Raw genomic sequence first — 27544 nt, 5'->3', positions numbered from 1 at the left:
ATTGAACTTCCTGAAAGGCAAATCCCGCGAGACAAGTATCACGTGACACGACAGTCTCGAGCGAGGACGCCGAACAGCGTGAGCAGAAGCCGGCGCATCGAGGTGAGTAGCGGCAAGAGGAAGAGACCTCCCAGCTACCGGACCCGAACCAGAAGGGTAAGATACACCGGTCCCGCTTTACTCCCCACCTGCAGCCTTACAGTTACTTTGTGGTATATCCACATTAGTTGGAACTTGATATCTTCTCCTGGAATTGCCATTACCACCGGCCACAGCGCCGTTCCTGGAACAGCCCGCATCCTAATCAGAGGATTATTCCAAGGAGGACATTACCTTATATCACAGAGAAACTGTTTCCATAAGTTTCTACACAGACCTAACTAAGGGATACATCTTTAGCTTCTCAAGGGACACAATACCCCTAGATTGCAGCCCACAGTGCATGCTTAATCTGCGGCATTTTTACATTCTTTATTTTGTGTATTTTCCTACATATTTTAATTAATTGATTGTGCATTGTATTGGTTTTTATGTAATAAATTGTCACTTCTATTGATTTCACATATTTGAGTGCCAGCCTTATATTTTCTTCATCTTTAAAAGCTTCTTCGCTTTCACTGGTCCCATTTTATTGTAAAATGTTCCTGTACAAATAAACTTATGGTGTATTACACCTCAACACAAAAGTGTATTTTGCCAAGTCATTTCTAGGTTTGCAGTTCTAAATTAACCATGCAGATCTAGTACTGCACCAGTTTCAGAAAGTTCAATGCTTGACCTTAGTTGCCTTCACAGTATATATAGTTGAGTTAAGGAACAGATATTTTGCTAACCTTCAGGAATGCTGCTGTCCAGAAGAATTGGATTTCCAGAAGAATGTAAAACATTTCCTTGTTCATCAAATGTAATACTTAAGTTGCCAAGATATTTTCCAAATGCATATGCTTGGACAACGGGCACTGATCGACCATCATCAGAATTTACTATAAAGGGATATTTCCCGACAGGTACCTCGTTGGAGGGTGGTGGGCCTGCAATCACATTGACATTTACCATTGTAAAGAAGAATCTGGAAAAAGGGTTAATGCAATAATATGTAATACCATCAAGCTACTCTGTAAGGGTTCACGGACTGCACAAATGTATCTTCTGTGTAAATGGGGTCATCAAGGATTACAAAAACACTGCATGTATATATGTCGATATCTATTCATCTCCTATCCATCTCTTTATCTGTTTCTCTGTCTCCAGTTGTAAGGTAACGCAATTTTCCATATGAGAATTTTCAAAAAATAATTTTAAAAAAGGTCCATAATCACTGAATGTTAAAACCACATGTAAAAAAAACAAAAAACACAGCTGAAAAAAATTGCACCAAAATGTGAACATAGCTCTATTTATACTGAATGGTTCAGGAAATCACCCAAAATACCCAGAGATCCGACTATCTCGGCTTTCTAATGTTCCAAGAGTTCTTTGTGTTAAAAATAAGTACTAACCTGTATAAAGAAAAGTATTTGTGTGTCCTCCCACTACTACATCTACTCCTCTCACTTTCTGAGCAATGAGCTTATCAGTTTCAAAGCCTGAGTGTCCCAGCGCTATAACTTTATTTACACCAAGAGTTAGCACTTTAGAAACTTCTTGTTGCAGCACAGAAATTTCATCTTCAAATATCAAATGTGGGCCTGAAACACAAAATATAGAAAAAGAAATACGTGAAACAGACACAATGCAGTCTCCTTGATGTTTCGTTGCTTTACCTTATGGGAAAAGGTCATCTCAGGACTGGCAGCTCACAGTAGCGAAAGAGCCGGTTCTTACATGGGTGTGCTTGCATGCTCAAAGTCCACCTCCTATGTAATACGATGAAGGCAATCAATCAAACCTTACATAATTATAAATTAGAGGGCTGATCCCTTCATAATTATTTATGATGTATCCACAGGATATGCTATGTCACTGATTGCCGCTTCTTTCCGACTAAAATGGGCTTAGGTAATAGGACTTTTATATTTCTCAGCATCTCACAGTGAGTAAATTTGTAAGTTTGAATCGAGCATTGGTTGACCATGTGTGCTGCTGTCTCTTTTATTGCCAAGTATAGAAATCAGCTATCTCCCAACAGTCCCACCGAGAATGGTCCCAGCTACAGTATAATAGACAGCTCACTGACAAAGTAATGCAGGCATCCATTAGCTTTAATGGGTGCAGTGCCGTGCCAGAAAACTAAGACTGTCAGACGGCGATACAGAATGCAGCATCTTAATTCAACCAATGAGGACAGGTGAGGCAGCACCAGGTAGGGGCAAGAGAGGGGCAGCAGAGGGGCCATGGGCAATGAGTGCTTTCATTGTGGCAAAGGGGTTAGGTTAAGAAATTGGCATGGGGGGCTGTTTCAGTTTTCGCCTCAGGCAGCAGAAAGGCTAGGTGCACCCCTGCTTACCTACACTTCTGGCAGAATTATATGAAGCAAAAGTGGCAAGGCTACCCTTGAAGGTAGACTCTTGTGCATAAATACTAGTTACTGCAAGTGTTGCAGCTGTATCTTTGTATGATGCCATATTATGGAGATATTCTCCCCTAGAATCAGTACTTCCAATGGGAAATACTTCCGTAACATGGCATCCAATAGAGCATGGCACGGTCCAATGGAACAGAGCACAAGTCATATAAAGTCTGACAATAAAGAAAAAATTATTCTTCTGCGGAAGACAGAGGTATATGCAGTGAGCCACAGAGACAATGGAGAGGATGGGAGTAGTCATTCTCAATGTGGGAGCTTTCACTCTGGTGATCCTTAGGCCATGCAATGATAGGAGGGTGCACCCTTTCTTCTCTTGGGACGCATTTTGGCTTTGGGGCCCTCTGCCTGATTGTAGTGTAGTGTGGTTTTGTGGGTGCAAGGCAGAGGTCCCGCAGACAGGCTGATAATGCAGTGTGCTGGTGATGCAGGCAGCATCGTGGAACAATATGGAGGATTTTAGTGACACAAGCTCACTGAACTTTACTGAGGCACATTTGCAGATGGTTCACACGGTCTTTACAGTTACCATGTGCAGTGTCCTAAAACAATGTATAGGAGGCAGTGGGCTGTCTCTTTTATAATCTGCTCAATCTTTTACAGCTCGACTAAGGGGTGCAACTTGTTCCTCTCACTCTCACTTTATCGGTATCTACTCAATATAGCACCATCTCTAAACAGTGATCAGGCTGTTCTTTCAGTATGGGGTACGTGAAGCTTATTAGGTCCCACCACATTTATGGAAGTCTGTAGCCAAGATGCAGGCATTTACCTTTCCACTCCCACTGGTAGAACCCTTACACTCTCTGTAGGATCCAGTAAGATCTTCTCTGGAGGGCTGGCACATAGTGTGTCACTTGGCACAGCTTTGCTCCTTAGCTGTTTACACATCCACAGCTCACATTAGACTGACTCACGTCTTACTAGAGATGATAGGGTGGGGCCAGCCCTACCTAGCAACAGTAGCTAGGGGCCCACTGCTATCTCCATATACAGTCTAAGAGACATACAGTGCATTAAATACAATCACTAACATTTGCAGTGGGAAGCTTCATATACAGAGGTCAAAATGGGCCTCATTGACTGACATAGGTACTGTATTATCGATCTGTACAATTTAGAGTGTGTATGTAGCCTTAATATGCTCATGTCCATAAGCCCTAACTGATAATATCATCTTGTATCTCATGAATTACATACATAATATTGCATTTATGAATTCACATAGATTTTCTCTGATTTTAGAAATGCCAAATAAATGTTTATCCTTTACTTCATATTAGGAGCAAGGGAGAACAACTATAGGGGATTTGAGTTCCCTACTACTGCTTTCTCTAATGCATGGTAATTTTAGAAAATTAAAGGGGTTATCCGAGTAATTTTTTTTGTTCTTTGTATGTTTCTAACTAAGCAAATGTAAGGGGTGTTCACTTACGTCATCTATAGTGGCCTTGTTCTCCTAGTTATCTGAGTGTCACATGAACTGTGATGTCAGCTTCTTTCCCTGCTGTGATGACATTCGGTGCACAAGCCTGAGGGAGCATGTTTGCCTCTGTGCACTGAACATCACTGTGAAGGATGTGCTGGTGGGAGCGACAAGCCACGCCCCCTGCACTGCTCAATCTGCTGTCTGTGCTGTCTGCGCTGTGTCTCCCCTCCCAGTGGATTCTTCAGCAGTTTAACCCCTTCTACCATCACTAGCACAGACTCACGGCTGAAGGCTCTGCCTCAGGTACTGAGCAGCTGCAGGGTTTCTTCTTCTCCAGGCACCGGCAAGATAAATGTTGTGCACAGCATCTTCCCTCCCTCCTCATCCTGCAAATACAGAGCTGACAAAAACCAGAGGATTTCTCTCCTCTGTACTCCTCTGTTGGCTGTGAGGAAGTGTCTGCAGAGCATTGCACAAGAACAGGTAGAGGGAAGTGTATCAGTGATGTGTATGAGCAATGTAATTGTACTGTATAGGTGGGACTTGTAGTCCCACACATGCAACATGAGTATTCCAACAGTCAGACTGCAGATGGGGCAGCACTTTTATTCACTCCCTTTGCAGAGCAGATGCTTATACTTATGCTCTTGATAAAGGGGACTTAGTTGTAATCCCCGAAACGCGTCAAGCTTTTTAATTGGAATAAAACAAGCATCCTTGGTTTGAAGCCCTCAAGTTTTCTTTCATCAGGAGGACGGGGTGTGTATCCATCTTACAGGCGACCTCGGCGAGGGAGGTAAGGAGGACAGGTGTCTTGTGCTTATCCTGTTCATCCTCCTCCCTGGTGAAGTAAGTCCCTTGACTTAACTCATTTCTAATTTTAATTATCATTTTAATTATGGTTATGGCATGTTTCTATATAGCTCCAATATAACATTAATAGACCCGCCATCTGAGCTGTTTTGTATATTGTCATATATACATATATATCTATACTGCTACCCTTGTAATACCGGTCACGTGCAACTGGCGCCCCACTATACTGTTATGTGTTTCTTTGCAGAGCAGAAGAAGGGAAAGGCAGTCTTTGTTGACATCCACAAATATTCATGAGGAAAACCTCAGAGATTGTTGTTACACGCCCCCACAGCTCTGCAACTGCATGTCAACAAAGGGCCAGAACAAAACTAGGTACATGAGTGTATATATATATATATATATATATATATATTGCTTAAAACTTGCTTAGTTTATGTATATATTGCTAAAATCAGATTAAAAGTTCTTTTTTTTTTTTTTGATAACTCAGACAACTCCTTTAAGACATTTCTGTATATGCTCTTTCCTTATTATTTGCAAGTGTTCATTTGAAAGCACATTAGGCACATAAAGTGTTGTAGCTTAGTCAGAAAAGAATGTGTTTACCTGGGTCAGATAATACTGGGGTTTCTTTTGAGGTATATCCAACAATTGCAATCTTTTCACCACCAACATCCAGAATCTTAAATGGGAGAAAATATCCAGTGATGTTAGATGCAAGGTGGTTGTCTGATTTAATGTTGGCACTCAGAACAGGAAAGTTTACGTCCATCAGGAAAGGGCTCAAAAGACCAGAAACTCCATTGTCAAATTCATGATTTCCAAGAGCCTAAACGGAAAAGAAAATTAATATTGCGGCAATGTAATAAAATGGCAAATGTGGGGCCTCCTAGAACATGTTAAAAACGTTGTAGGAGATTTATCATCCCCTTACACCTTTTTTCATGCCATTGCGACTAGTTTTGGTAGCGAGTATTTTTACACCGCCCTCACCAATTTCCTAAAAAGGGGGCATGGCAAGGGCAGGACCATTGGCCATGGCCCATTTATCATTTACACCAGAAACTAGTATAAACGACAACTGAAAACTACACCAGCTGCAAGCTGGAGTAGATTTCAGTCTGGCGCCCACACTGCCGAAGGAGGCATTTAATTTAAGACAAGGCCTGTGCCTTGTCATAAATTAAATGCCTCCTCCGGTGATGCAGGCCCTGTCAAGACTGGCATACCACACACCAGGGCCTGTGTGTTTTATTCAGGACTAGCAGAAGGACCCGGCTTCGCACGGGTATATTTCATCTATTTCATTTAATGTTTGTGTGTGTCGTTCAAAGATATCGACAGTATCCCCTATAACAGTGACACCTACAGCAACCTGTCCCCTTAACTGTGACCTCCACTATTCCCGGCCCCCTTAACAGAGACCTCCACAGCGACTGCCCCTTTAACAGTGACTGCCACAGTGACCTCACAGTACCCCACTGCCCCTTTAATAGTGGCCACCCAAAGTGGGACAAAAAATAAAGTTAAAAAAAGTTGAAAAATAAATTTTCCCCCCAAAAAATTTAAAGTTTCAAGTAAAAATAAACAAAAACGTCATTTTCCGCAAATAAAGTTAAAAAAAATTGGTAAAAAATAGGGGGGAAAAAAGTTTATATTAGGTATCTCCACATCCGTATCGACCGGCTCTATAAACATATCACATGACCTAACCCCTCAGATGAACACCGTAAAAAATAAAAACTGTGCTAAATAAACAATTTTTTGGTCACCTTACATCACTAAAAGTACAACAATAAGCGATCAAAAAGGCGTGGGCCCACCATTTTTTTTTTTAAAAAGCTGTTATTGTGTAAAACTTAAGTAAATAAAAAAAGTATACATATTGGGTATCGCCGCGTCCGTATTGACTGGCTCTATAAAAATATCACATGACCTAACCCCTCAGGTGAACACCGTAAAAAAATAAAAATGGTGTAAAAAAAGCAATTTTTTGTCATCTTACATCACAAAAAGTGTAATAGCAAGCAATCAAAAAGTCATATGGACCCCAAAATAGTTCCAATCGAACCGTCATCTCATCCCGCAAAAAACTAGACCCTACCTAAGATAATCGCCCAAAAACTGAAAAAACTATGGCTCTCAGACCATGGAGACACTAAAACATGTTTTTTTTTGTTTAAAAAATGAAATCATTGTGTAAAACTTACATAAATAGAAAAAAGTATACATATTAGGTATCGACGCATCCGTATCGACCGGCTCTATAAAAATATCACATGACCTAACCTCTCAGGTGAACACCCTAAAAAAAGAAAAAAAAACGGTGTAAAAAATTCCATTTTTTGTCAGCTTACATCACAAAAAGTGTAATAGCAAGTGATCAAAAAGTAATATGCACTCCAAAATAGTGCCAATTAAACCGTAATCTCATCCCGCAAAAAACTAGACCCTACCTAAGATAATCGCCCAAAAACTGAAAAAACTATGGCTCTCAGAATATGGAGACACTAAAACATGATTTTTTTGGTTTAAAAAATTAAATCATTGTGTAAAACTTACATAAACAAAAAAATTGTATACATATTAGGTATCGCCGCGTCCATGACAATCTGCTCTATAAAAATACCACATGATCTAACCTGTCAGATGAATTTTGTAAATAACAAAAAAAATAAAAACAGTGTCAAAACAGCTATTTCGTGTTACCTTGCCTCACAAAAAATGTAATATAGAGCAACCAAAAATCATATGTACCCTAAAATACCAACAAAACTTCCACCCTATCCCGTAGTTTCTGAAATGGGGTCACTTTTATGGAGTTTCTACTCTAGGGGTGCATCAGGGGGGCTTCAAATGGGACATGGTGTCAAAAAACCAGTCCAGCAAAATCTGCCTTCCAAAAACCGTATGGCATTCCTTTCCTTCGGCGCCCTGCCGTGTGCCCGTACAGCTGTTTACGACCACATATGGGGTGTTTCTGTAAACTACAGAATCAGGGCCATAAATATTGAGTTTTGTTTGGCTGTTAACCCTTGCTTTGTAACTGGAAAAAAATTATTAAAATGGAAAATCTGCCGAAAAAGTGAAATTTTGAAATTGTATCTCTATTTTCCATTAATTCTTGTGGAACACCTAAAGGGTTAACGGTGTTTGTAAAATCAGTTTTGAATACCTTGAGGGGTGTAGTTTCTATAATGGGGTCATTTTTGGGTGGTTTCTATTATGTAAGCCTCACAAAGTGACTTCAGACCTGAACTGGTCCTTAAAAAGTTTGTTTTTGAAATGTTAGAGAAATTTCAAGATTTACTTCTAACAATGGCCTCTACAGCAATCTGCCCCTTAACACTGACCTGCATAACGGACCGTCCCCTTAGCTGTGACCTCCACAGCAGCCTGCCCCCTTAACTGTGACCTCCACAGCACTCCGCTTCCTTAACAGTGTCATCCACAGCGCCCTGCCCCTTTGAAGCTGACCTGCAGCAGTGATGAAAAATTGCTGGGTTGTTTTGGAAACCTGATGTAAAACTGTGTGTATGTGGAGATTGAGGACCTGCAAGCTTTTATTGGCTGATAAAAGTCATGTAACCATGTGTATAGCAGTTGGGATATGAAGAGAAAGACCTGCAGGCTTCTATTGGCTAATGTAGGTCATGTGATGTGCCATATTTGCATTTTTGGGATATCTCAGGAACGGTACATGCTAGAGAGCTGAGACAGGTATGAAGCCTTCCCGTACACCTGATGTACCTGTGTGCCAAATTACGTGATTGTAAATGCGACGGTGCGGATTCCTTTAGCGGACATACATACATACACTCAGCTTTATATATTAGATTTCTGTAATATAATGTACAGTAACTAGAATCATTATTGCTTCTCTATTAATATCATGCAGATTATAATGATCACAGATTTAATGTTTAGAAAGCAAAGGAAGTAAATTCACCAGTTCTACTCATTCTGAGAAATACTGAAAAAAAAAAGAGAAGAAAACATTGATGTCTGGGACCTTGTGTATGGAGGTGTTTGGGCTGCTGTGAAGTGTCTATCAGCGGCTCTCCTCTTTTCCCCTTGAAACCCCTTGTGTGCTTGGCTGACTCGTGTATGTGTATGGGGGCTGAAAGCAACTGAAGGTGTATTTGCTCCATTACGGGTACTTACGGGTACAGGTTTCAAAACAGAAAATCTGTGCAATTTTTCATGCAGGTCTCCCGTCCAGGTCCACACCAAAAACCACCTGTGTTACTTGCAGTTTTTGGTGCAGATGTCACCTTTGCATTGAAAAGGTGAAGTTCGCACACATGCAAAAGTCCATTTATTTCAGTAATGCAACTTAAAATTAGAATATTGTGAAAAGTTTTGATATTCTAGGCTCAAAGTGTCACACTCTAGTCATCTAATAATCCATACCCCCTCAGCAAAGGGTACCTGAGATTGTGACTTTGGGGTTTTATAAGCTGTAAGCCATAATCATCCAAATTATAACAAATAAAGGCTTGAAATATCTCGCTTTGCATGTAATGAGTCTCTCTCATATGTTAGTTTCAGCTTTTAAAGGGAAGCTGTCACCAGGATTTGATGTATAGAGCTGAGGACATGGGTTGCTAGATGGCCGCTAGCACATCCACAATATCCAGTCCCCATAGCTCTGTGTGCTTTTATTGTGTAAAAAAAAACGATTTGATACATATGCAAATTAACCTGAGATTAGTCCTGTCCTTGCGATGAGTCAGGGACAGGACTCATCTCAGGTTAATTTGCATATGTATCAAATCATTTTTTTACACAATAAAAGCACACAGAGCTATGGGGACTGGGTATTGCGGATGTGCTAGCAGCCATCTAGCAGCCCATGTCCTTAGCTCTATACAAAAAATCCTGGTGACAGGTTCCCTTTAAGTTGCATTACTGAAATAAATGAACTTTGCACGATATTCTAATTTTTTGAGTTTCACCTGTATGTTCAGAGGTTAAACTCCAGAATGTATAGAAGTTATAGTTGCATTCCCAACACTGAGGAGACTAGTACAACAAACAACATGTAACATTTGTGTCAGATTTACCATTTTGCCCTGGAACTTCAAGTTATGCCTCTGAATAGAGCTGTTATAGCTGTTAGGCTACTTTCACACTTGCGTTGTTGTTTTCTGGTATTGAGATCCTGCAGAGGATCTCAATACCGGAAAAAATAAATTCTGTTTAGTCGTCATGCATTCTGAATGGAAAGAGATCAGTTTAGGATGCATCAGGATGTGTTCCGTTCCGGAAGCATTCCATTTTGTGACTGGACACAAAACCGCTGCAATCTGCAGTTTTGTGTCCTGTCATAAAAAAACGCAAAAAAACAGATCTATTCTTTTCCGTTTTGATTTCACACAACCACATCCTGATGAAACGGATGCATCCTGATGTGCAAAATCATTTAGTATCTGGTATTGAGATCCTCTCACAGATTTCAATACCGGAATTAACAACGCAAGTGTGAACGTAGCCTTAGATAGACATAAGATGTACTTGAAATGATTTCTTTGCTATCTTTTCCCATTCGTAGACTAAAGATCCTTTTACACAGGCTGCTTCACAGGCACAGGCTGCTTGCCGATCATTGCCTGATTGTTGAGCAAAGGAGTATTTACATGCAGCAATGATCTCCTCTGTGTGGGGATCAATGATTACTTCTGCTACCACTTGTCCCTCTACAGATTCATTGTTTGCGGGCAGCAAATCTCTGTTTACACAGAGCGATGTGCTTTCCAGAATGGATGATTCTGGGTGCCGAACAAAGCATATGATCACCCTGTGAACGAGTGTTTACTCATTCCTGGTGTGATCAGTGGCACACTTAAGGTCTCTTTACACGGGACAATGTACTAGCAGATTGTCGGGAGGGAAGCATTCCTTCCTAACAATCTGCTGCTCGCTAGCGGAGGAGACTGATGCATTTACAGGCAGTGATCTCCTCCAGAGATGTGGAGGAGCGATCGCTAATGCCATAGCTCTTCCCCATAATGACTTGTTGTTTGCCGGCTCTTGGGAAGCAAGGATTTTTGTGTTCGCAGAAACTATCCAATTACTTGATGAACGAGCATTTTGCTTGTTCATCGGGTAATCGTCGGTACATTTACACCGCCAGATAATGGCTAACGAGTGTTCCTATGAACGCTCGTTAGCGATGATCTATCCGATTCTCGGCCCGTGTACAGGGACCCTTACACAGGGCAGTTATGGGAATCGTCTGTTCCTAGGAGCGCTGTTTCCGGATAATTGCCCTGATCGGCCTGTGTAAAAAGGGTCTTAACATGCTTGTTGTGAGATAATTGTTATTTCAAGAGGAAGGGAAGATCAGACAGGTTAAGGCTACTTTCACTCTTGCGTTCGGAGCAGATCCGTCTGGTGTCTGTACAGACAGATCCGCTCCTATAATGCAAACGCTTGCATCCATTCAGAACGGATCCGTTTGCATAACAGTTTTTTTCAGATCTGATTTTTCGTGATAACTCAGATCCGACAGTATATTCTAACACAGAGGCGTTCCCATGGTGATGGGGACGCTTCAAGTTAGAATATACTAAAAGAACTGTGTACATGACTTCCCCCTGCTGCCTGGCAGGTGCTGCCAGGCAGCAGGGGGCAGACCCCCCCTCCCTTTCTCCCCTATATTTAACTCAATGGTGGCCAGTGCAGCTGGACCCCCCTCTTCCCCTGTTTTTAACTCATTGGTGGCCAGTGCGGCCTCACCTCTCCCCCCCCCCCTGGTTAAAATCACGTTCCGAATCCCCCATCATTGGTGGCCAGTGCGGCCTCACATCTCCCCCCCCCCCCTAGTTAAAATCACGTTCTGAATCCCCCATCATTGGTGGCCAGTGCGGCCTCACATCTCCCCCCCCCTGCGATGTCTGTGACCGGCCGGGCGCTCCTCCTACTGGTAAGTGACAGGTCTGTGCTATAGGCAATGCGCCGCACAGACCTTTCACTTACCAGTAGGAGGAGCGCCCGGCCGGTCACAGACATCGCAGCTCGCAGGTAAGTATAATGCTTCTAAAAATTGCTAAGTAACTATGGCAACCAGGACTGCAGTAGCGTCCTGGCTGCCATGGTTACCGATCGGAGCCCCAGCGATTAAACTGGGACTCCGATCGGAACTCTCCACTGCCACCAATGATGGGGGAACGTGATTTTAACTAGGGGGGGGGGAGATGTGAGGCCGCACTGGCCACCAATGATGGGGGATTCGGAACGTGATTTTAACTAGGGGGGGGGGGGGATGTGAGGCCGCACTGGCCACCAATGATGGGGGATTTGGAACGTGATTTTAACTAGGGGGGGGGGGGATGTGAGGCCGCACTGGCCACCAATGATGGGGGATTCGGAACGTGATTTTAACTAGGGGGGGAGAGGTGAGGCCGCACTGGCCACCAATGAGTTAAAAACAGGGGGGGAGGGCGGCCGCACTGGCCACCAATGAGTTAAAAACAGGGGGGGAGGGAGGGGGGGTCTGCCCCCTGCTGCCTGGCAGCACCTGCCAGGCCGCAGTCATGTACACAGTTCTTTTAGTATATTCTAACTTGAAGCGTCCCCATCACCATGGGAACGCCTCTGTGTTAGAATATACTGTCGGATCTGAGTTTCATGATCTAACTCAAATCCGATGGTATATTCTAACATAGAGGAGTTCCCATGGTGATGGGGACGCTTCAAGTTAAAATATACCATCGGATTGGAGAAAACTCTGATCCGATGGTATATTAATAGGGACTCCTGACTTTACATTAAAAGTCAATGGGGGACGGATCCGTTTGAAATTGCACCATATTGTGTCAACGTCAAACGGATCCGTCCCCATTGACTTGCATTGTAAGTCTGGACGGATCAGTTTGGCTCCGCACGGCCAGGCGGACACGAAAACGCTGCAAGCTGCGTTCGGGTGTCCGCCTGCTGAGCGGAACGGAGGCCAAACGGTGCCATACTGATGCATTCTGAGCGGATCCGCATCCACTCAGAATGCATTTGGGCACTACAGATCCGTTCGTGGCCGTTTGTGAGAGCCTTCAAACGGAACTCACAAGCGGAACCCCGAACGCAAGAGTGAAAGTAGCCTAAATCTCCTGTCTATGACCACATTATCAGTGAGCTAATATTTATCTTGCTTCAGTAGACTTTATACTTTACTTGCACACAATGTCCAATAAACCATATAACAGCCAATTAGACCATAATGATAATAAAAAGAAAATAGGTCACAGATAGAAAATGCAAAACAGCATTAATCTTTGAAGAAACATAGTAATCACTAAGTTGAATGAATTGCACTGATTCTTCCAGAAACATACTGCAAATTGCTCTACTAAGTTAGTTAAGAAAAATCTGGCATGCAAAAGCAGTTCAGCAGAGCTCTGTTATTTCTAAGGCCTCTTTCACACGGGCGTCATGTTTTTGGCCCGGATAAGATGAGGGTGTGTCGCAGGAAAATGCACGATTTTTCAGCGCGAGTGCAAAACATTGTAATGCGTTTTGCACGCGCGTGACAAAAATCGGCATGTTTGGTACCCAAACCCGAACCCGGACTTCTTCACAGAAGTTCGGGTTTGGGTTAGGTGTTGTGTAGATTATATTATTTCCCCTTATAACATGGTTCCTTGGAGCACTATGACGTCATCGGCGCAGGCGCAGTGGAGATGTCTGAGCAGGGAAGCGGTCAGACATTCTCTGCGCATGCGCCGAATACAGCCGAGCACGGCGCATGCGCGAGAATTCGTCCGCTGCGTCACACGGAGGATCGCATTCAGCAGGAGATGGGCGGGCTGGAGGGACGCGCTGGGCGGTGGCTGTGTATGAAGGTAGACGGAGCCTCTAGGTGCTAATGACGCCCACATAGCACCTAGAGGCTCATTAGCATATTTATAAAAGTTATTTTTTTTAGCAAAACGGCTGCCCAAAAAGCTCTTATATTAGGATGGTTGGCCAGAGCAGACACTAGCGGATCGCTAGTGTCTGAGAGCTAATTATGGCATACGAAGTGATAGAAACCCTTTAATCCACTTGTTCGCGCAGCCCGGTTTCTCTTCTGTCTTCTTCTTTGAGGAATAGGACCTTTGATGATGTCACTGCGCTCATCACATGGTCCATCACAAGATCTTTTACCATGGTGATGGATCATGTGACGGACCATGTAATGAGCGTAGTGACGTCACCACAGGTCCTTTTCCTGTGCACAGCAAAGATGAAGACAGAAGAGAAGCCGGGCTGCGCGAACAAGTGGATTAAGGTGAGTTAAATTTTAATTTTATTTTTTTAACCCCTCCAGCCCTATTGTACTATGCATTCTGTATTAGGAATGCTATTATTTTCACTTATAACCATGTTATAAGGGAAAATAATAATGATCGGGTCTCCATCCCGATCGTCTCCTAGCAACCGTGCGTGAAAATCGCACCGCATCCGCACTTGCTTGTGCATGCTTGCGATTTTCACGCAACCCCATTCACTTCTATGGGGCCTGCGTTGCGTGGAAAACGCACAATATAGAGCATGCTGCGATTTTCACACAACGCACAAGTGATGCGTGAAAATCACCGCTCATCTGCACAGCCTCATTGAAGTGAATGGGTCCGGATTCAGTGCGGGTGCAATGCGTTCACCTCACACATTGCACCCGCGCAGAAATCTCGCCCGTGTGAAAGGGGCCAAACTGGTGCCAGGAAACTTCATACATACTACCAAGCAGGGGATCAGTAACACACAATTTCTAGTGCTCTAGTTTAGCACTAGTGGCAGAATGCTATGCCATGCACAATCCACGGTTATGATCATGCACACAGCATTAAAAGGGAAATAATCATTTAGTGATTGCTCGTCGCGCTCATCCTGTGACACGATAAGGTGTGGGAGGGAACACCACACCAAACACAAGGGGGGAAGGGGGGGGAAGATATCTGGCCTAGAAGTTAGGGAGAGGAAAAAGGTCAACACCTAATGAAACCTAACCCTAGCTCTGACTGCTAACCGAATGAACGGACCTCAGTGGTAGGACCGTTCATTCACTGGAACCTAAAGCCTGATAACCCTGTAATGCCCTAAGGTAGTGATAGGGCCCAAAGACGACACGTTCCTTAAGCAGAAGGAACAGGGGTCTTGACTCAGACCAGATACAAAAAGGTAAGCACACAATTCAAATACAAAGAGCAGGAACACCAAAGGGGAAAACACACAGCAGCTCTTCCACTAGCAAATTAAGCTATACACCGCAAGGAGTGAAGGAAGTAGCCAGACTTAAATAGTAATGACCACTTTGCAGCACCTGACTAGACGTGTGGTCATTACCATCAACAACAAAGTGAAACCAAAAGAGGCTGTCAGATGACATCACATGCAAACAGCCTCTCCAATCTTCTAACACCTAGCCTGGGAGTGACCGTGACATCCTGGCTATAAGTTCCCACTGGCAGGTGACTGTGTACGAAAGTGTTCTAACAAAATATGAATACTCGTTTGCCACCTGGTTAGACTAAATTAGGTATTCCCATCTTGCAAAGGTATGGCATATCAGTAGGGTGGCCCACCTCTGGGACGCACACAATCTTGATAATGAAGAGCTCAAACTGCTGATGCAACCCCATTCACCATTTTGGATGCAAAGCAGTACTCCTGTGTAGGCAACTGCTGCATGGCCCAGTCGGTGGTCGGGAGGTTGGAGAATTTAGAAGGTTATGTAATGCTAAAGCAGGGCTGTGGGCCCTTTATTCTCAAGATTGGTAGGAGTCCCAAAGTTAAGGCCCACCCCAATCATAATTCCTGTTAACATACCATACCACAGGTACTGCCAACATGCAACACCTGTTATCAGTGAATTACTGGAAGATCCAGCAAATCAGCATGAACACGTCACTGTAAAAAAGCTTGTATTACTGAATTGCATGTACTGATTGGTAGAGATGTCGCGAACATAACATTTTTCGTTCGCGAACGGCGAACGCGAATTTCCGCAAATGTTCGCGAATGGGCGAACCGGGCGAACCACCATAGACTTCAATAGGCTGGCGAATTTTAAAACCCACAGGGACTCTTTCTGGCCACAATAGTGATGGAAAAGTTGTTTCAAGGGGACTAACAGCTGGACTGTGGCATGCCGGAGGGGGATCTATGGCAAAACTCCCATGGAAAATTACATAGTTGACGCAGAGTCGGGTTTTAATCCATAAAGGGCATAAATCACCTAACATTCCTAAATTGTTTGGAATAACGTGCTTTAAAACATCAGGTATGATGTTGTATCGATCAGGTAGTGTAAGGGTTACGCCCGCTTCACAGTGACAGACCAAACTCTGACAGACCAAACTCCCCGTTTAACGCACCGCAAACAAACGCAAACAGTCCATTTGCACAACCGCAAACTCCCCATTTGCACAAGGTTGGATACCAAGCTAGCCATGTCCCGTTCCTTGTCCTCACTGACGTCATTGAAGGTCTCTTCCTCCACCCAGCCACGTACAACACCAAGGGTCCCCGAAAGGTGACAACAAGCCCCCTGGGACGCCTGCTGTGGTTGGTCTTCCACCTCCTCAAAGCCACCTTCCTCCTCTGACTCCTCTTCTTCAGACTCCTCTCTCTGCGTTGCTGCAGGTCCAGCAATCAACGACGACAAGGCTGTTTCTGGTGGTGATGGTGACCACAACTCTTCCTCTTCATGCTCATCTACGGCCTGATCCAGCACTCTTCGCAGGGCACGCTCCAGAAAAAACGCATATGGGATGAGGTCGATGATGTTGCCTTGGGTTTGACTGACCAGGTTTGTCACCTCCGCAAAAGGACGCATGAGCCTACAGCCATTGTGCATGAGCATTCAGTAACGCGGCCAAAAAATACCCAGCTCCGCAGAGGCTGTCCTCTTTTTTTTATTAAAAAAAATTTGTTCTTACCAGTTTAATCTCTGTTTCGTCCCCTATCAGGGGCCGGTGTATGGAATAGATTTTAGGAACCGGGAGATGGAAAAAGATGCTTGGTCGGTCCTCTTACTTCCAATTTGGGGCACTGCGCGTGCACCGTGCAATGTACTGTGCTACCCTATATGAGTGGTATGTTAAGTAGTACTATTCCTATCAGTTTAATCCCTGTTACGTCCCCTATCAGGGGCCGGTGTATAGAATAGATTTTAGGAACTGGGAGATGGAAAATGATGCTTGGTTGGTCCTCTTACTTCCAATTTGGGGCACTGCGCATGCGCCGTGCAATAACTGTGCCACCCTATATGAGTGGTGTGTTAAGTAGTACTATTCTTATCAGTTTAATCCCTGTTACGTCCCCTATCAGGGGACCTGTATCGAATAGAGTTTAGACAACCGCAAAGAGTTGTCAATAGTTGACACACTCATGACATAAATTTTATTCCTCTATGCGTCAATCTTGGTGTAGTGATGACTGTGCTCGTGTGCACGTTTGGGAGATTGCAGGCGATGGCGGTTTTTCAAAGCCTATGGTTGTGCTGAGGTAGTTCAGTGACAATTAAGTGACCCAGAAAACAATGATTCTGCAGTGTGGGCCCATTGTTGGCATAGTAGGCTTTAATGATCACCTTAGATGATCACAAAGAAAATTTATGTTTTTTCTATGCAAAATTATCCAGCCGATCGTTTTTGGTCTGTTCACAATGAAGGAACGACCTTATCATCTGGGGTGTGCCAACATTGCCATTGCCAACACACTCATAGAGGTGATCGCTTCATTGTGATACGCAAGCCCCTTCACCACAACAAGGTAACGATCACGAAGGGGAATTGACACATGTATGTGCCTTTTTTTTGTTTTGTTTTTGCAGCCACAGTGCAGCACCAGAGGCCAGAAAAATTAGGCATGTACACATGCCCGAAAAATTAGGTATTGTTGCAGCGGCCGGAAAAATTGATGTTTTCCAGGCAGAAAGTGCACTAAAACATTGCGGCTTGAACCCTAGTTGGTGGCGGAGAAGTCACGCAAGTCATCCGGCATGCAGAGATTAAATACAGCAGCGTGTGGACCATTTTTAGCCCAAGGCATCTCATCAGGCCTTTTTTAGTCAAATGCATCCCCCACTGTCAGTCCCTTCGGGATCCATGCCTCATTCATCTTAATAAAGGTGAGGTAATCTAGACTTTTTTGACCTAGGCGACTTCTCTTCTCAGTGACAATACCTCCTGCTGCGCTGAAGGTCCTTTCTGACAGGACACTTGAAGCGGGGCAGTCCAGAAGTTCTATCGCAAATTGGGATAGCTCAGGCCACAGGTCAAGCCTGCACACCCAGTAGTCAAGGGGTTCATCGCTCCTCAGAGTGTCGATATCTGCAGTTAAGGCGAGGTAGTCTGCTAACTGTCAGTCGAGTCGTTCTCTAGGGTGGACCCCGAAGGGCTGTGGCGATGCTTAGGACTTAAAAAGCTCTGCATGACCTTCATCAACAACACGTCTGTAAAGCGTCCTGTCCTTGCCGGCGTGGTTGTGGTAGGAGGAGGATTACTTTCACCTCTTCCCCTGTTCCCGTTGTGCTGTGACATCACCCTTATACGCTGTGTAAAGCATACTTTTTAACTTGTTTTGGAACTGCTGCATCCTTTCCGACTTCCGGTAATTCGGTAACATTTCAGCCACTTTCTGCTTATACCAGGGGTCTAGTAGCGTGGCCACCCAGTACAGGTTCAGCCTTTTTATACGAGGGTCCCTCAACAGGCATGACAGCATGAAAAAAATCCATTTGCACAAGGTTGGATGCCGAGCTACTCATGTCCCGTTCCTCGTCCTCACTGATCTCATTGAAGGTCTGTTCTTCCCCCCAGCCACGTACAATACCACGGGTACCAGATAGGTGACAACGAGCACCCTGGGATGCCTGCTGTGGTTGGTCTTCCTCCTCCTCAAAGCCACATTCCTCCTCTGACTCCTCTTCCAGCGTTGCTGCAGGTCCAGCAAGCGATGCTGATAAGGCTGTTTCTGGTGGTGATGGTGACCACAACTCTTCCTCTTCACGCTCATCTACGGCCTGATCCAGCACTCTTCGCAGGGCACGCTCCAGGAAGAAAACAAATGGGATGATGTCGCTGATGGTGCCTTCGGTGCGACTGACTAGGTTTGTCACCTCCTCAAAAGGACACATGAGCCTACAGGCATTGCGCATGAGCGTCCAGTAACGTGACAAAAAAATACCCAGCTCCGCAGAGGCTGTCCTAGCACCCCGGTCATACAAATACTCGTTGACGGCTTTTTCTTGTTGGAGCAGGCGGTCGAACATTAGGAGTGTTGAATTCCAATGTGTCGGGCTGTCGCAAATCAAGCGCCTCACTGGCATGTTGTTTCGCCGCTGAATATCGGAAAAGTGCGCCATGGCCGTGTAGGAACGCCTGAACTGGCCACACACCTTCCTGGCCTGCTTGAGGACGTCCTGTAAGCCTGAGTACTTATGCACAAAGCGTTGTACGATCAGATTCAACACATGTGCCATGCACGGCACATGTGTCAACTTGCCCAAATTCAATGCCGCCAACAAATTGCTTCCGTTGTCACACGCCACTTTGCCGATCTCCATTTGGTGCGGGGTCAGCCACTGATCCACCTGTACGTTCAGGGCGGACAGGAGTGCTGGTCCGGTGTGACTCTCTGCTTTCAGGCAAGTCAACCCCAAGACGTGACACTGTCGTATCCGGGATGTGGAATATCCCCTGGGGAGCTCTGGGGGGTGCAGTTGATGTAGAGCAAGATGCAGCAGCAGAAGAGGACTCAGCCGAGGAGGTTAGCGAAGAGGATGGAGTAGGAGGAGTAGAGGAGGTGGCAGCAGGCCTGCCTGCAAGTCGTGGCGGTGTCACCAACTCCTCTGCAGAGCCACGCATTCCATGCTTGGCAGCCGTCAGCAGGTTTACCCAATGCGCAGTGTACGTGATATACCTGCCCTGAACGTGCTTTGCAGACCAGGTATCAGTGGTCAGATGGACCCTTGCCCCAACACTGTGTGCCAGACATGCCATGACTTCCTTTTCCACAATAGAGTACAGGTTGGGGATTGCCTTTTGTGAAAAAAAATTTTGGCCGGGTACCTTCCACTGCGGTGTCTCAATAGCTAAAAATTTTTTGAAGGCCTCAGACTCCACCAGCTTGTATGGTAAAAGCTTGCGGGCTCAGAGTTCCGACAAGCCAGCTGTCAGACGCCGGGCAAGGGGGTGACTCTGTGACATTGGATTCTTACGCTCAAACATTTCCTTGACAGACACCTGACTGTGGGCAGAGGAGCAGGAACTGCTGAAGGTGAGAGGCGGAGTGGCGGGTGGTTGAGAGGGGGCAAGGAGGACAGCAGTGGTTGACGTGGCTGAAGATGCTGGACCAGGAGGAGGATGGGGGCTTTGAGTTTGTGTGCTGCTTGTACTCATCATGTGTTGATCCCATAGGCGTTTGTGATGTGAGGTCATGTGCCTTCGCAAAGCAGTTGTACCTAGGTGGGTGTTGGACTTCCCACGACTCAGTTTCTTTTGGCACAGGTTGCAAATGGCATCGATGTTATCAGAGGCAGACACACAAAAAAAATGCCACACTGCTGAGCTATGCAATGATGGCATTCTGGTGGTGGCAACAGCATGCGTTGATTGGCGTGCTGTCTGGCTGACCCCGGGTGCCGATACATGCTGTCTGACTGTGCCACTAGCTCTTTGCGACGACCTCCCCCTGCTTCCAACTCGTCTCCTCCTCCTCTCTGTCTCCCCATCTGAACTTTCCCCCTGTTCTTCTTCTCTTCGAGCGGGCACCCACGTGACATCCACGGACACATCGTCATCATCAACCGCTTCACTTGTATCTGACAACTCAGCAAAGGAAGCAGCAGCGGGTACAACATCATCATCATCATCATCATCATCACACTGTACGTCCATGTGTGTAATGCTGCCTGACTGAGACATATCCCTGTTATCTACATCCTCTGGCAATAATGGTTGCGCATCACTCATTTCTTCCAACTGATGTGTAAATAACTCCTCTGACAGATCAAATGAAGCGGCTGTGGTGCTAGTGTTAGTGGTGGCGGCAGGCGGGCGAGTGGGAACTTGAGAGGTGCCCGAAGCTGAGCTGGAGGAGGATTGTGCGTCAAGGTTCCGAGCGGAAGCTGTAGATGATTGGGTGTCCTGTGTTAGCCAGTCAACTATGTCCTCAGAACTTTTCAAGTTCAGGGTACGTGGCCTCTGAACACTGGGCATTATTCTAGGGCCAAAGGAAATCACAGCACCACGACCACGACAGCCCCTGCGGGGTGGCCTGCCTCTGCCTGTCATTTTTTTTTAGATTAGTGGTACTATGCATGCAAGGTACTGTGCCACCCGATATGAGTGGTGGGCAGTGGGCACAGTACACTCTGTGGGCCTGATACACACTAGCAGGCAACTGCAATTATATTACAGAGAATTTTTTTTTTTACTGTTTTAACTGCAAGCTACTGTGCCACCAGATATGAGTGGTGGGCACAGTACACTCTGTGGGCCTGACACACACTGGCAGGCAACTGCAATTATATTACAGAGAAGAAATTATATTACAGAGAAAAATTGTTTTACTGTTTTAACTGCAAGCTACTGTGCCACCAGATATGAGTGGTGGGCACTGGCAGTAGGCACAGTACACTCTGTGGGCCTGACACACACTGGCAGGCAACTGCAATTATATTACAGAGAAAAAATGTTTTACTGTTTTAACTGCAAGCTACTGTGCCACCAGATATGAGTGGTGGGCACTGGCAGTGGGCACAGTACACTCTGTGGGCCTGACACACACTGGCAGGCAACTGCAATTATATTACAGAGAAAAAATTGTTTTACTGTTTTAACTCACTAACACTGCAGCTTCAGAATGAATCTAAGATGGATGCTGTCCTTGCTTTTTTATAGGAGGTGGGAGGGTCTGGGAGGGAGGGTATGCTGATTGGCTGGAATGTGTCTGCTGACTATGAGGTACAGGGTCAAAGTTTGCTCAATGATGACGTATAGGGGGCGGACCAAACATCACATATGTTCGCCCGCCACGGCGAACGCGAACAAGCGATGTTCTCCGGGATCTGTTCGCCGGCGAATAGTTCGGGACATCTCTACTGATTGGATTCAGACCCAAATCGATTTGGGCAGAACCACAGTTGCTCCAATTGCTCTGAAAGTTGGTTTATAACCCCCTATAGCCTCCTAGGACTCAGAATTTTTAGGAAAACTTTATATCTGTTTTAATTTATTTTTTATGAGTTTTTCCCTCCTCTCTTTCTAAGCTGTCTGTCATCCTGGGAGCCAATCAGGGCAAGCCCTCCCCCTCTTCTTCTGTAGGTCAAGTGAGAACCCCAGTTCTTTTTTCCCACCGACATGCACACTAAAATGGAGCAATGTGCAGTTTTAATGGATTCGTCCACAACAGACCTGAAAAGACTTGGGTTCATTGGCCATCCGAAAAAAGCAAACTTTGGTCCAAACCCAAACTGTTTCATAAGTAACAACTTTCTTTATCTCTATTATTGCATAGTGAACAAGCTGTTTAATGCGGTGTTGCTTCCATTGAAATGAAACTAGCTTTATCCACAACACAATGGACAGGACTGTGTAGTTCTGGCACAGAACAGCTGATCAACTGGGGTGTCAGGTGCAGACGATTAGATATTGGCGGCCTACCCAGAGAGTAGAATATCGATATAAAAATACTGTACAACCCCTTAAAGTCTCAATACACTGCTAGTCTTCTTAAGCAGTGGCCAAGGCATCTAATTTAGCTAGTCAGATTCCTGCTCCATAATGATGAGAGCAAACACCTCAAAACAGATGTTTGCAGATGGTTTTTTGGCTTGGCTATTTTCCCTTGTCGAGCTCAAACGGTTGTTAAAAACCACTTCCAGAAGGTATCATTATTGAGAATATACTCTCTCTTTCTGGAAGATACTTCTTTGAATATTATTTTCCCATCAGGTATTACCCATGTCTCCTTACACAGCTGGTCTCCTTAAGTTGTGTCCAAGTCATCTCACTAAGCCAGTCAGAATCTTACTTAGTACTGATGAATGGTTTTCATAGCCAAAACTGGGGAAGGATGCTGGCTACAAACTTCAAAGTGCAGATAGTTACTAAGAAAGCAGGAATCTAATTTGAGAGACATGTCAGGTGGGGCTGGGTCCACATATGAATGTCTGCTTAGATGGATGTACTATGGAACCATTTACTTTCCATATTACCATTGCACTGTACTCAAATGGATCTTATGGTGATCTAAATCTGGTTCAGGTGTACTGTTGGAAGTCCAGTATTGCACCACATGAGATTACCCAACAACTGTATTTGAGAAATAAAATTTTAGGGGTACATTTATTAAGACCGGCGTTTTAGACGCTGGTCTTAATAAAGGCTCATTACTGGTGGGGGATCCGCTGAAGTTATGAAGAGGTGCTGGCCTCTCCATAACTTCAGTGGATCATGCGGCAGTTCTAAATGTAAGACAGCTTCCAAGCTTGCTTACATTTAGACCATTTTCTACATCTAAAACAGGCGTAGAAAACAGTGAATGAGATGGGCTTGCTGGCCTGCCCCCTTCCCCACTCATGTCACGCCTACATTTTTAGACCTTTGTGCCGCCATCTGCACCTTAAATACGCCTAAGTTTGGCTTATTTCAGCTTAATAAATGACCCCCTTATGCTCCAAATAAAGTTTTAGTTACAGTACTTTAAATATATTCCTAGAATCCTCACAACACAACAGCAAATTTCCTTAGATTGTTCTGGGTAGAGTGAAAAAAACATCTGCATCTAAGTAATTCCTGTGTACATATTACCCACTAGTAGATAGCATCTTTAGCTGTTCAGTGTCTTTGCTCACATCAACTAAATAATGGAGTCTGTACCGGAGGCTTGGAGCCACTGGTTATGTGCCAAGATGTGCTTTTTCAATCCAGTTTTAAACTTGTTCTCTATAACATATTTATATGCTGCAGTTCTTATGAAACTTCAATGTAATAACCCCATCGGGCCTCAAACATTTTTAGGGGATGGATGGAAAATGAATGAACACAGGCTATTTGAAATCCATTTATTGTGCATGCACAGGAAATAAATGCCAAAAAACTTTGAAATTGAGGCTGAATTAGTGGGAAAAAATGATTAAATAACACATTGCAATGGACATCAAAGATACTGGTTTTCTACTGCCAAAATCATGTGATACATCAAAAGTCCTTTTGCAGGACCTGAAAGAAGAAGAAAGAAGATGATGCCGGCTGTGCGAACAAGTGGATGAGGTGAGTTATATTTTTTTTATTATTTAACCCCTCAATTGACATTTTAGTAAGCATTCTGTATAAAGAATGCTATTATTTTCCCTTATAACCGTGTTATAAGGGAAAATAATAAAATCTACAGAACATCTCACCCAAACCCGAACTTCAGTGAAGAAGTCCGGGTTCGGGTCTGGGTACCACATTCAGTTTTTTATCACGCGAGTGCAAAACGCATTGCACCCGCGCGATAAAAACTGAACAACGCAACGCAATCGCAGTCAAAACTGACAAAAATTTTGTGAGCACTCGCATGGGTTTCCCGAAATGCACATGCGATGCATCCGGGACGTCCGTGTGAAAGAGGCCTTAGAATCACTGCACACTTCCCTTATTTGGTCAATTACGGGGCCAAAACTGACCAAATAAATCAAGTGGGAACTCAGCCTTACAGGTCGATGTTAGCGTCAAGAAGAAGCGCACGCCTTTTACACCGTCGTCAGCTGATTCCACATAGATGTCTACAGAACCTGTTCTATTAAACGCTTATACAAGTAGAGCCCCCCCATCCCCCGCACAGAGTGGAGAGGTTGTCAGCAGTAAGTTTTTGTTGATGTCACTAATTATTTTGCTCTTTCTCTGATCTGTCAGAACAATAACCCCTAAAAAACGGATCCTGTATGTTGAGCATCCGCCTTCACTCGGTCAGCATTTGGTCAGTAATTCATCAGTATTGCTAATGCCAAAAAACACAGGAGTGGATCCAAAACACGTGAATGGAATATTTGCATGTCTTCTGTGTTTTGTACCCACTCCTGCTTTAGGCTACCAAATCATAAGCCAATTCTGATGGGACCATACAGGCCTTACAGCTGCTACACAGAAAGGATCCGTTGTGCATCTCATTTTTCCTTCCTTCTGACAGATCAGAAGAAGGGTCAAATAAATGGTGAAGTCAACCAGGCCAAAAAGGCAAAATAGTGGCCCAGTCAGGGAGTGGGGAGGGTGGAAGAACAGCTTGAGAAGTCCACAGAGTGGCACAATGACAAAGTGGTGAGATGGAAGCAGCATGAAGAGACCACAGAGTGGCCCAATTACATACTGGCGAGGTGGCAACAGCATGAGGAGACCACAGAGTGGCCCAGTGACATAGTGTTGGGCTGGCAGCAGCATGAGGAGGCCACAGAGTAGCAAGGTGACATACATTTGCAAGAAAAAGTATATGAACCCTTTGGAATGATATGGATTTCTGCACAAATTGGTCATAAAATGTGATCTGATCTTCTAAGTCAGAACAATAGACAATCACAGTCTGCTTAAACTAATAACACACAAAGAATTAAATGTTACCATGTTTTTATTGAACACACCATGTAAACATTCACAGTGCAGGTGGAAAAAGTATGTGAACCCTTGGATTTAATAACTGGTTGAACCTCCTTTGGCAGCAATAACTTTAACCAAACATTTCCTGTAGTTGCAGATCAGACGTGCACAACGGTCAGGAAACTCTTTACAGTTTCAGTTCAGCAATATTCTTGAGATGTCTGGTGTGAATCGCGTTCTTGAGGTCATGCCACAGCATCTCAAACGGGTTGAGGTCAGGACTCTGACTGGGCCACTCCAGAAGGCGTATTTTCTTCTGTTTAAGCCATTCTGTTGTTGATTTACTTCTATGCTTTGGGTCGTTGTCCTTTTGCAACACCCATCTTCTGTTGAGCTTCAGCTGGTTGACAGATGGCCTTAAGTTCTCCTGCAAAATGTCTTGATAAACTTGGGAATTAATATTTCCTTCGATGATAGCAATCCGCCAGGCCCTGGCGCAGCAAAGCAGCCCCAAACCATGATGCTCCCACTACCATACTTCACAGTTGCGATGAGGTTTAGATGTTGGTGTGCTGTGCCTCTTTTTCTCCACTCATAGTGTTGTGTGTTTCTTCCAAATAACCTGTCCACAGAATATTTTGCCAGTACTGCTGTAGAACATCCAGGTGCTCTTGTGCAAACTGTAAACGTGCAGCAATGTTTTTTTTGGACAGCAGTGGCTTCCTCTGTGGTATCCTCCCATGAAATTCATTCTTGTTTAGTGTTTTACGTATCGTAGATTCGCTAACAGGGATGTTAGCATATGCCAGAGACTTTTGTAAGTCTTTAGCTGACACTCTAGGATTTTTCTTCACCTCATTGAGCAGTCTGCGCTGTGCTCTTGCAGTCATCTTTACAGGACGGCCACTCCTAGGGAGAGTAGCAGCAGTGCTGAACTTTCTCCATTCATAGACAATTTGTCTTACCATGGACTGATGAACAGCAAGCCTTTTGGAGATACTTTTATAACCCTTTCCAGCTTTATGCAAGTGAACAATTATAAATCGTAGGTCTTCTGAGAGCTCTTTTGTGCAAGGCATCATTCATGTCAGGCAATGCTTCTTGTGAAAAGCAAACCCAGAACTGGTGTGCATTTTTTATAGGGCAGGGCAGCTGTAACCAACACCTCCAATCTCATCTCATTGATTGGACTCCAGTTGGCTGACACCTCACTCCAATTAGCTCTTGGAGATGTCATTAGTCTAGGGGTTCACATAATTTTTCCACCTGCACTGTGAATGTTTACATGGTGTGTTCAATAAAAACATGGTAACATTTAATTCTTTGTGTACTATTAATTTAAGCAGACTGATTGTCTATTGTTGTGACTTACATAAAAATCAGATCACATTTTATGACCAATTTGTGCAGAAATCCATATAATTCCAAAGGGTTCACATACTTTTTCTTGCAACTGTAGCGTTGAGGTAGCAGCAGCATGAGGAGGCTACAGAGTGGCACAATGGCAAAGTGTGGAGGTGGCATCAGCAGAATGAGGAGGCCACAGAGTGGCAAGGCGATATAGTGTTGAGGTGGCAACAGCATGAGGAGGCCACAGAGTGGCACAATGAAAAAGTGTGGAGGTGGCAGCAGCAGCATGAGAAAGCCACAGAGTGGCAAGATGACATAGTGTTGAGGTGGCAACAGCATGAGGAGGCCATAGAGTGGTACAATGACAGAGTGACGAGATGACAGTAGCAGCATGAGAAGGCCACAGAGTGGCACAATGACAGTGTTGAGGTGGCAGCAGCATAAGGGAGGCCACAGAGTGGCACAATGAAATAATGTGGAAGTCACATCAGCAGCAGCATGAGGAGGCCACAGAGTGGCACAATCACATTGTGTGGAGGTGGCAGCAGCAGCATGAGGAGACTACAGAGTGGCAAGGTGACATAGTGTGGAGGTGGCAGCAGCAGCATCAGGAGACAATGACCTAAAGCATACTGCAAAAGCAACCAAAGAGTTTTTCAAGGGAAAGAAGTGGTATGTTATGCAATGGCCAAGTCAATCACCTGACCTGAATCCGATTGAGCATGCATTTCAGTTGCTGAAGACAAAACTGAAGGGAAAATGCCCCAAGAACAAGCAGGAACTGAAGACAGTTGCAGAAGAGGCCTGGCAGAGCATCACCAGGGATGAAACCCAGCGTCTGGTGATGTCTATGCGTTCCAG

General features: G+C 44.6%; 1 protein-coding gene across 1 annotated transcript in view; it reads right to left on the bottom strand.

The window, feature by feature from the left end:
* NT5E (5'-nucleotidase ecto) overlaps positions 1 to 27544 on the bottom strand; it is a 162765-nt gene that overhangs the window by 67819 nt on the left and 67402 nt on the right. Inside the window, exons 2-4 of the mRNA XM_040428723.1 lie at positions 5379 to 5601; positions 1500 to 1688; positions 834 to 1031 (exon numbers count right to left, since the gene is read on the bottom strand). Of these exons, the coding sequence (XP_040284657.1) occupies positions 834 to 1031; positions 1500 to 1688; positions 5379 to 5601 (610 nt within the window). The remainder of the gene's footprint in view (positions 1 to 833; positions 1032 to 1499; positions 1689 to 5378; positions 5602 to 27544) is intronic.

The sequence above is a fragment of the Bufo bufo genome, chromosome 4 (assembly GCF_905171765.1).
Source record: "Bufo bufo chromosome 4, aBufBuf1.1, whole genome shotgun sequence".
Taxonomy (NCBI): domain Eukaryota; kingdom Metazoa; phylum Chordata; class Amphibia; order Anura; family Bufonidae; genus Bufo; species Bufo bufo.
The sequence above is the reverse complement of the archived record's forward strand: the minus strand, read 5'-3'. Positions and strand labels throughout refer to the sequence as shown.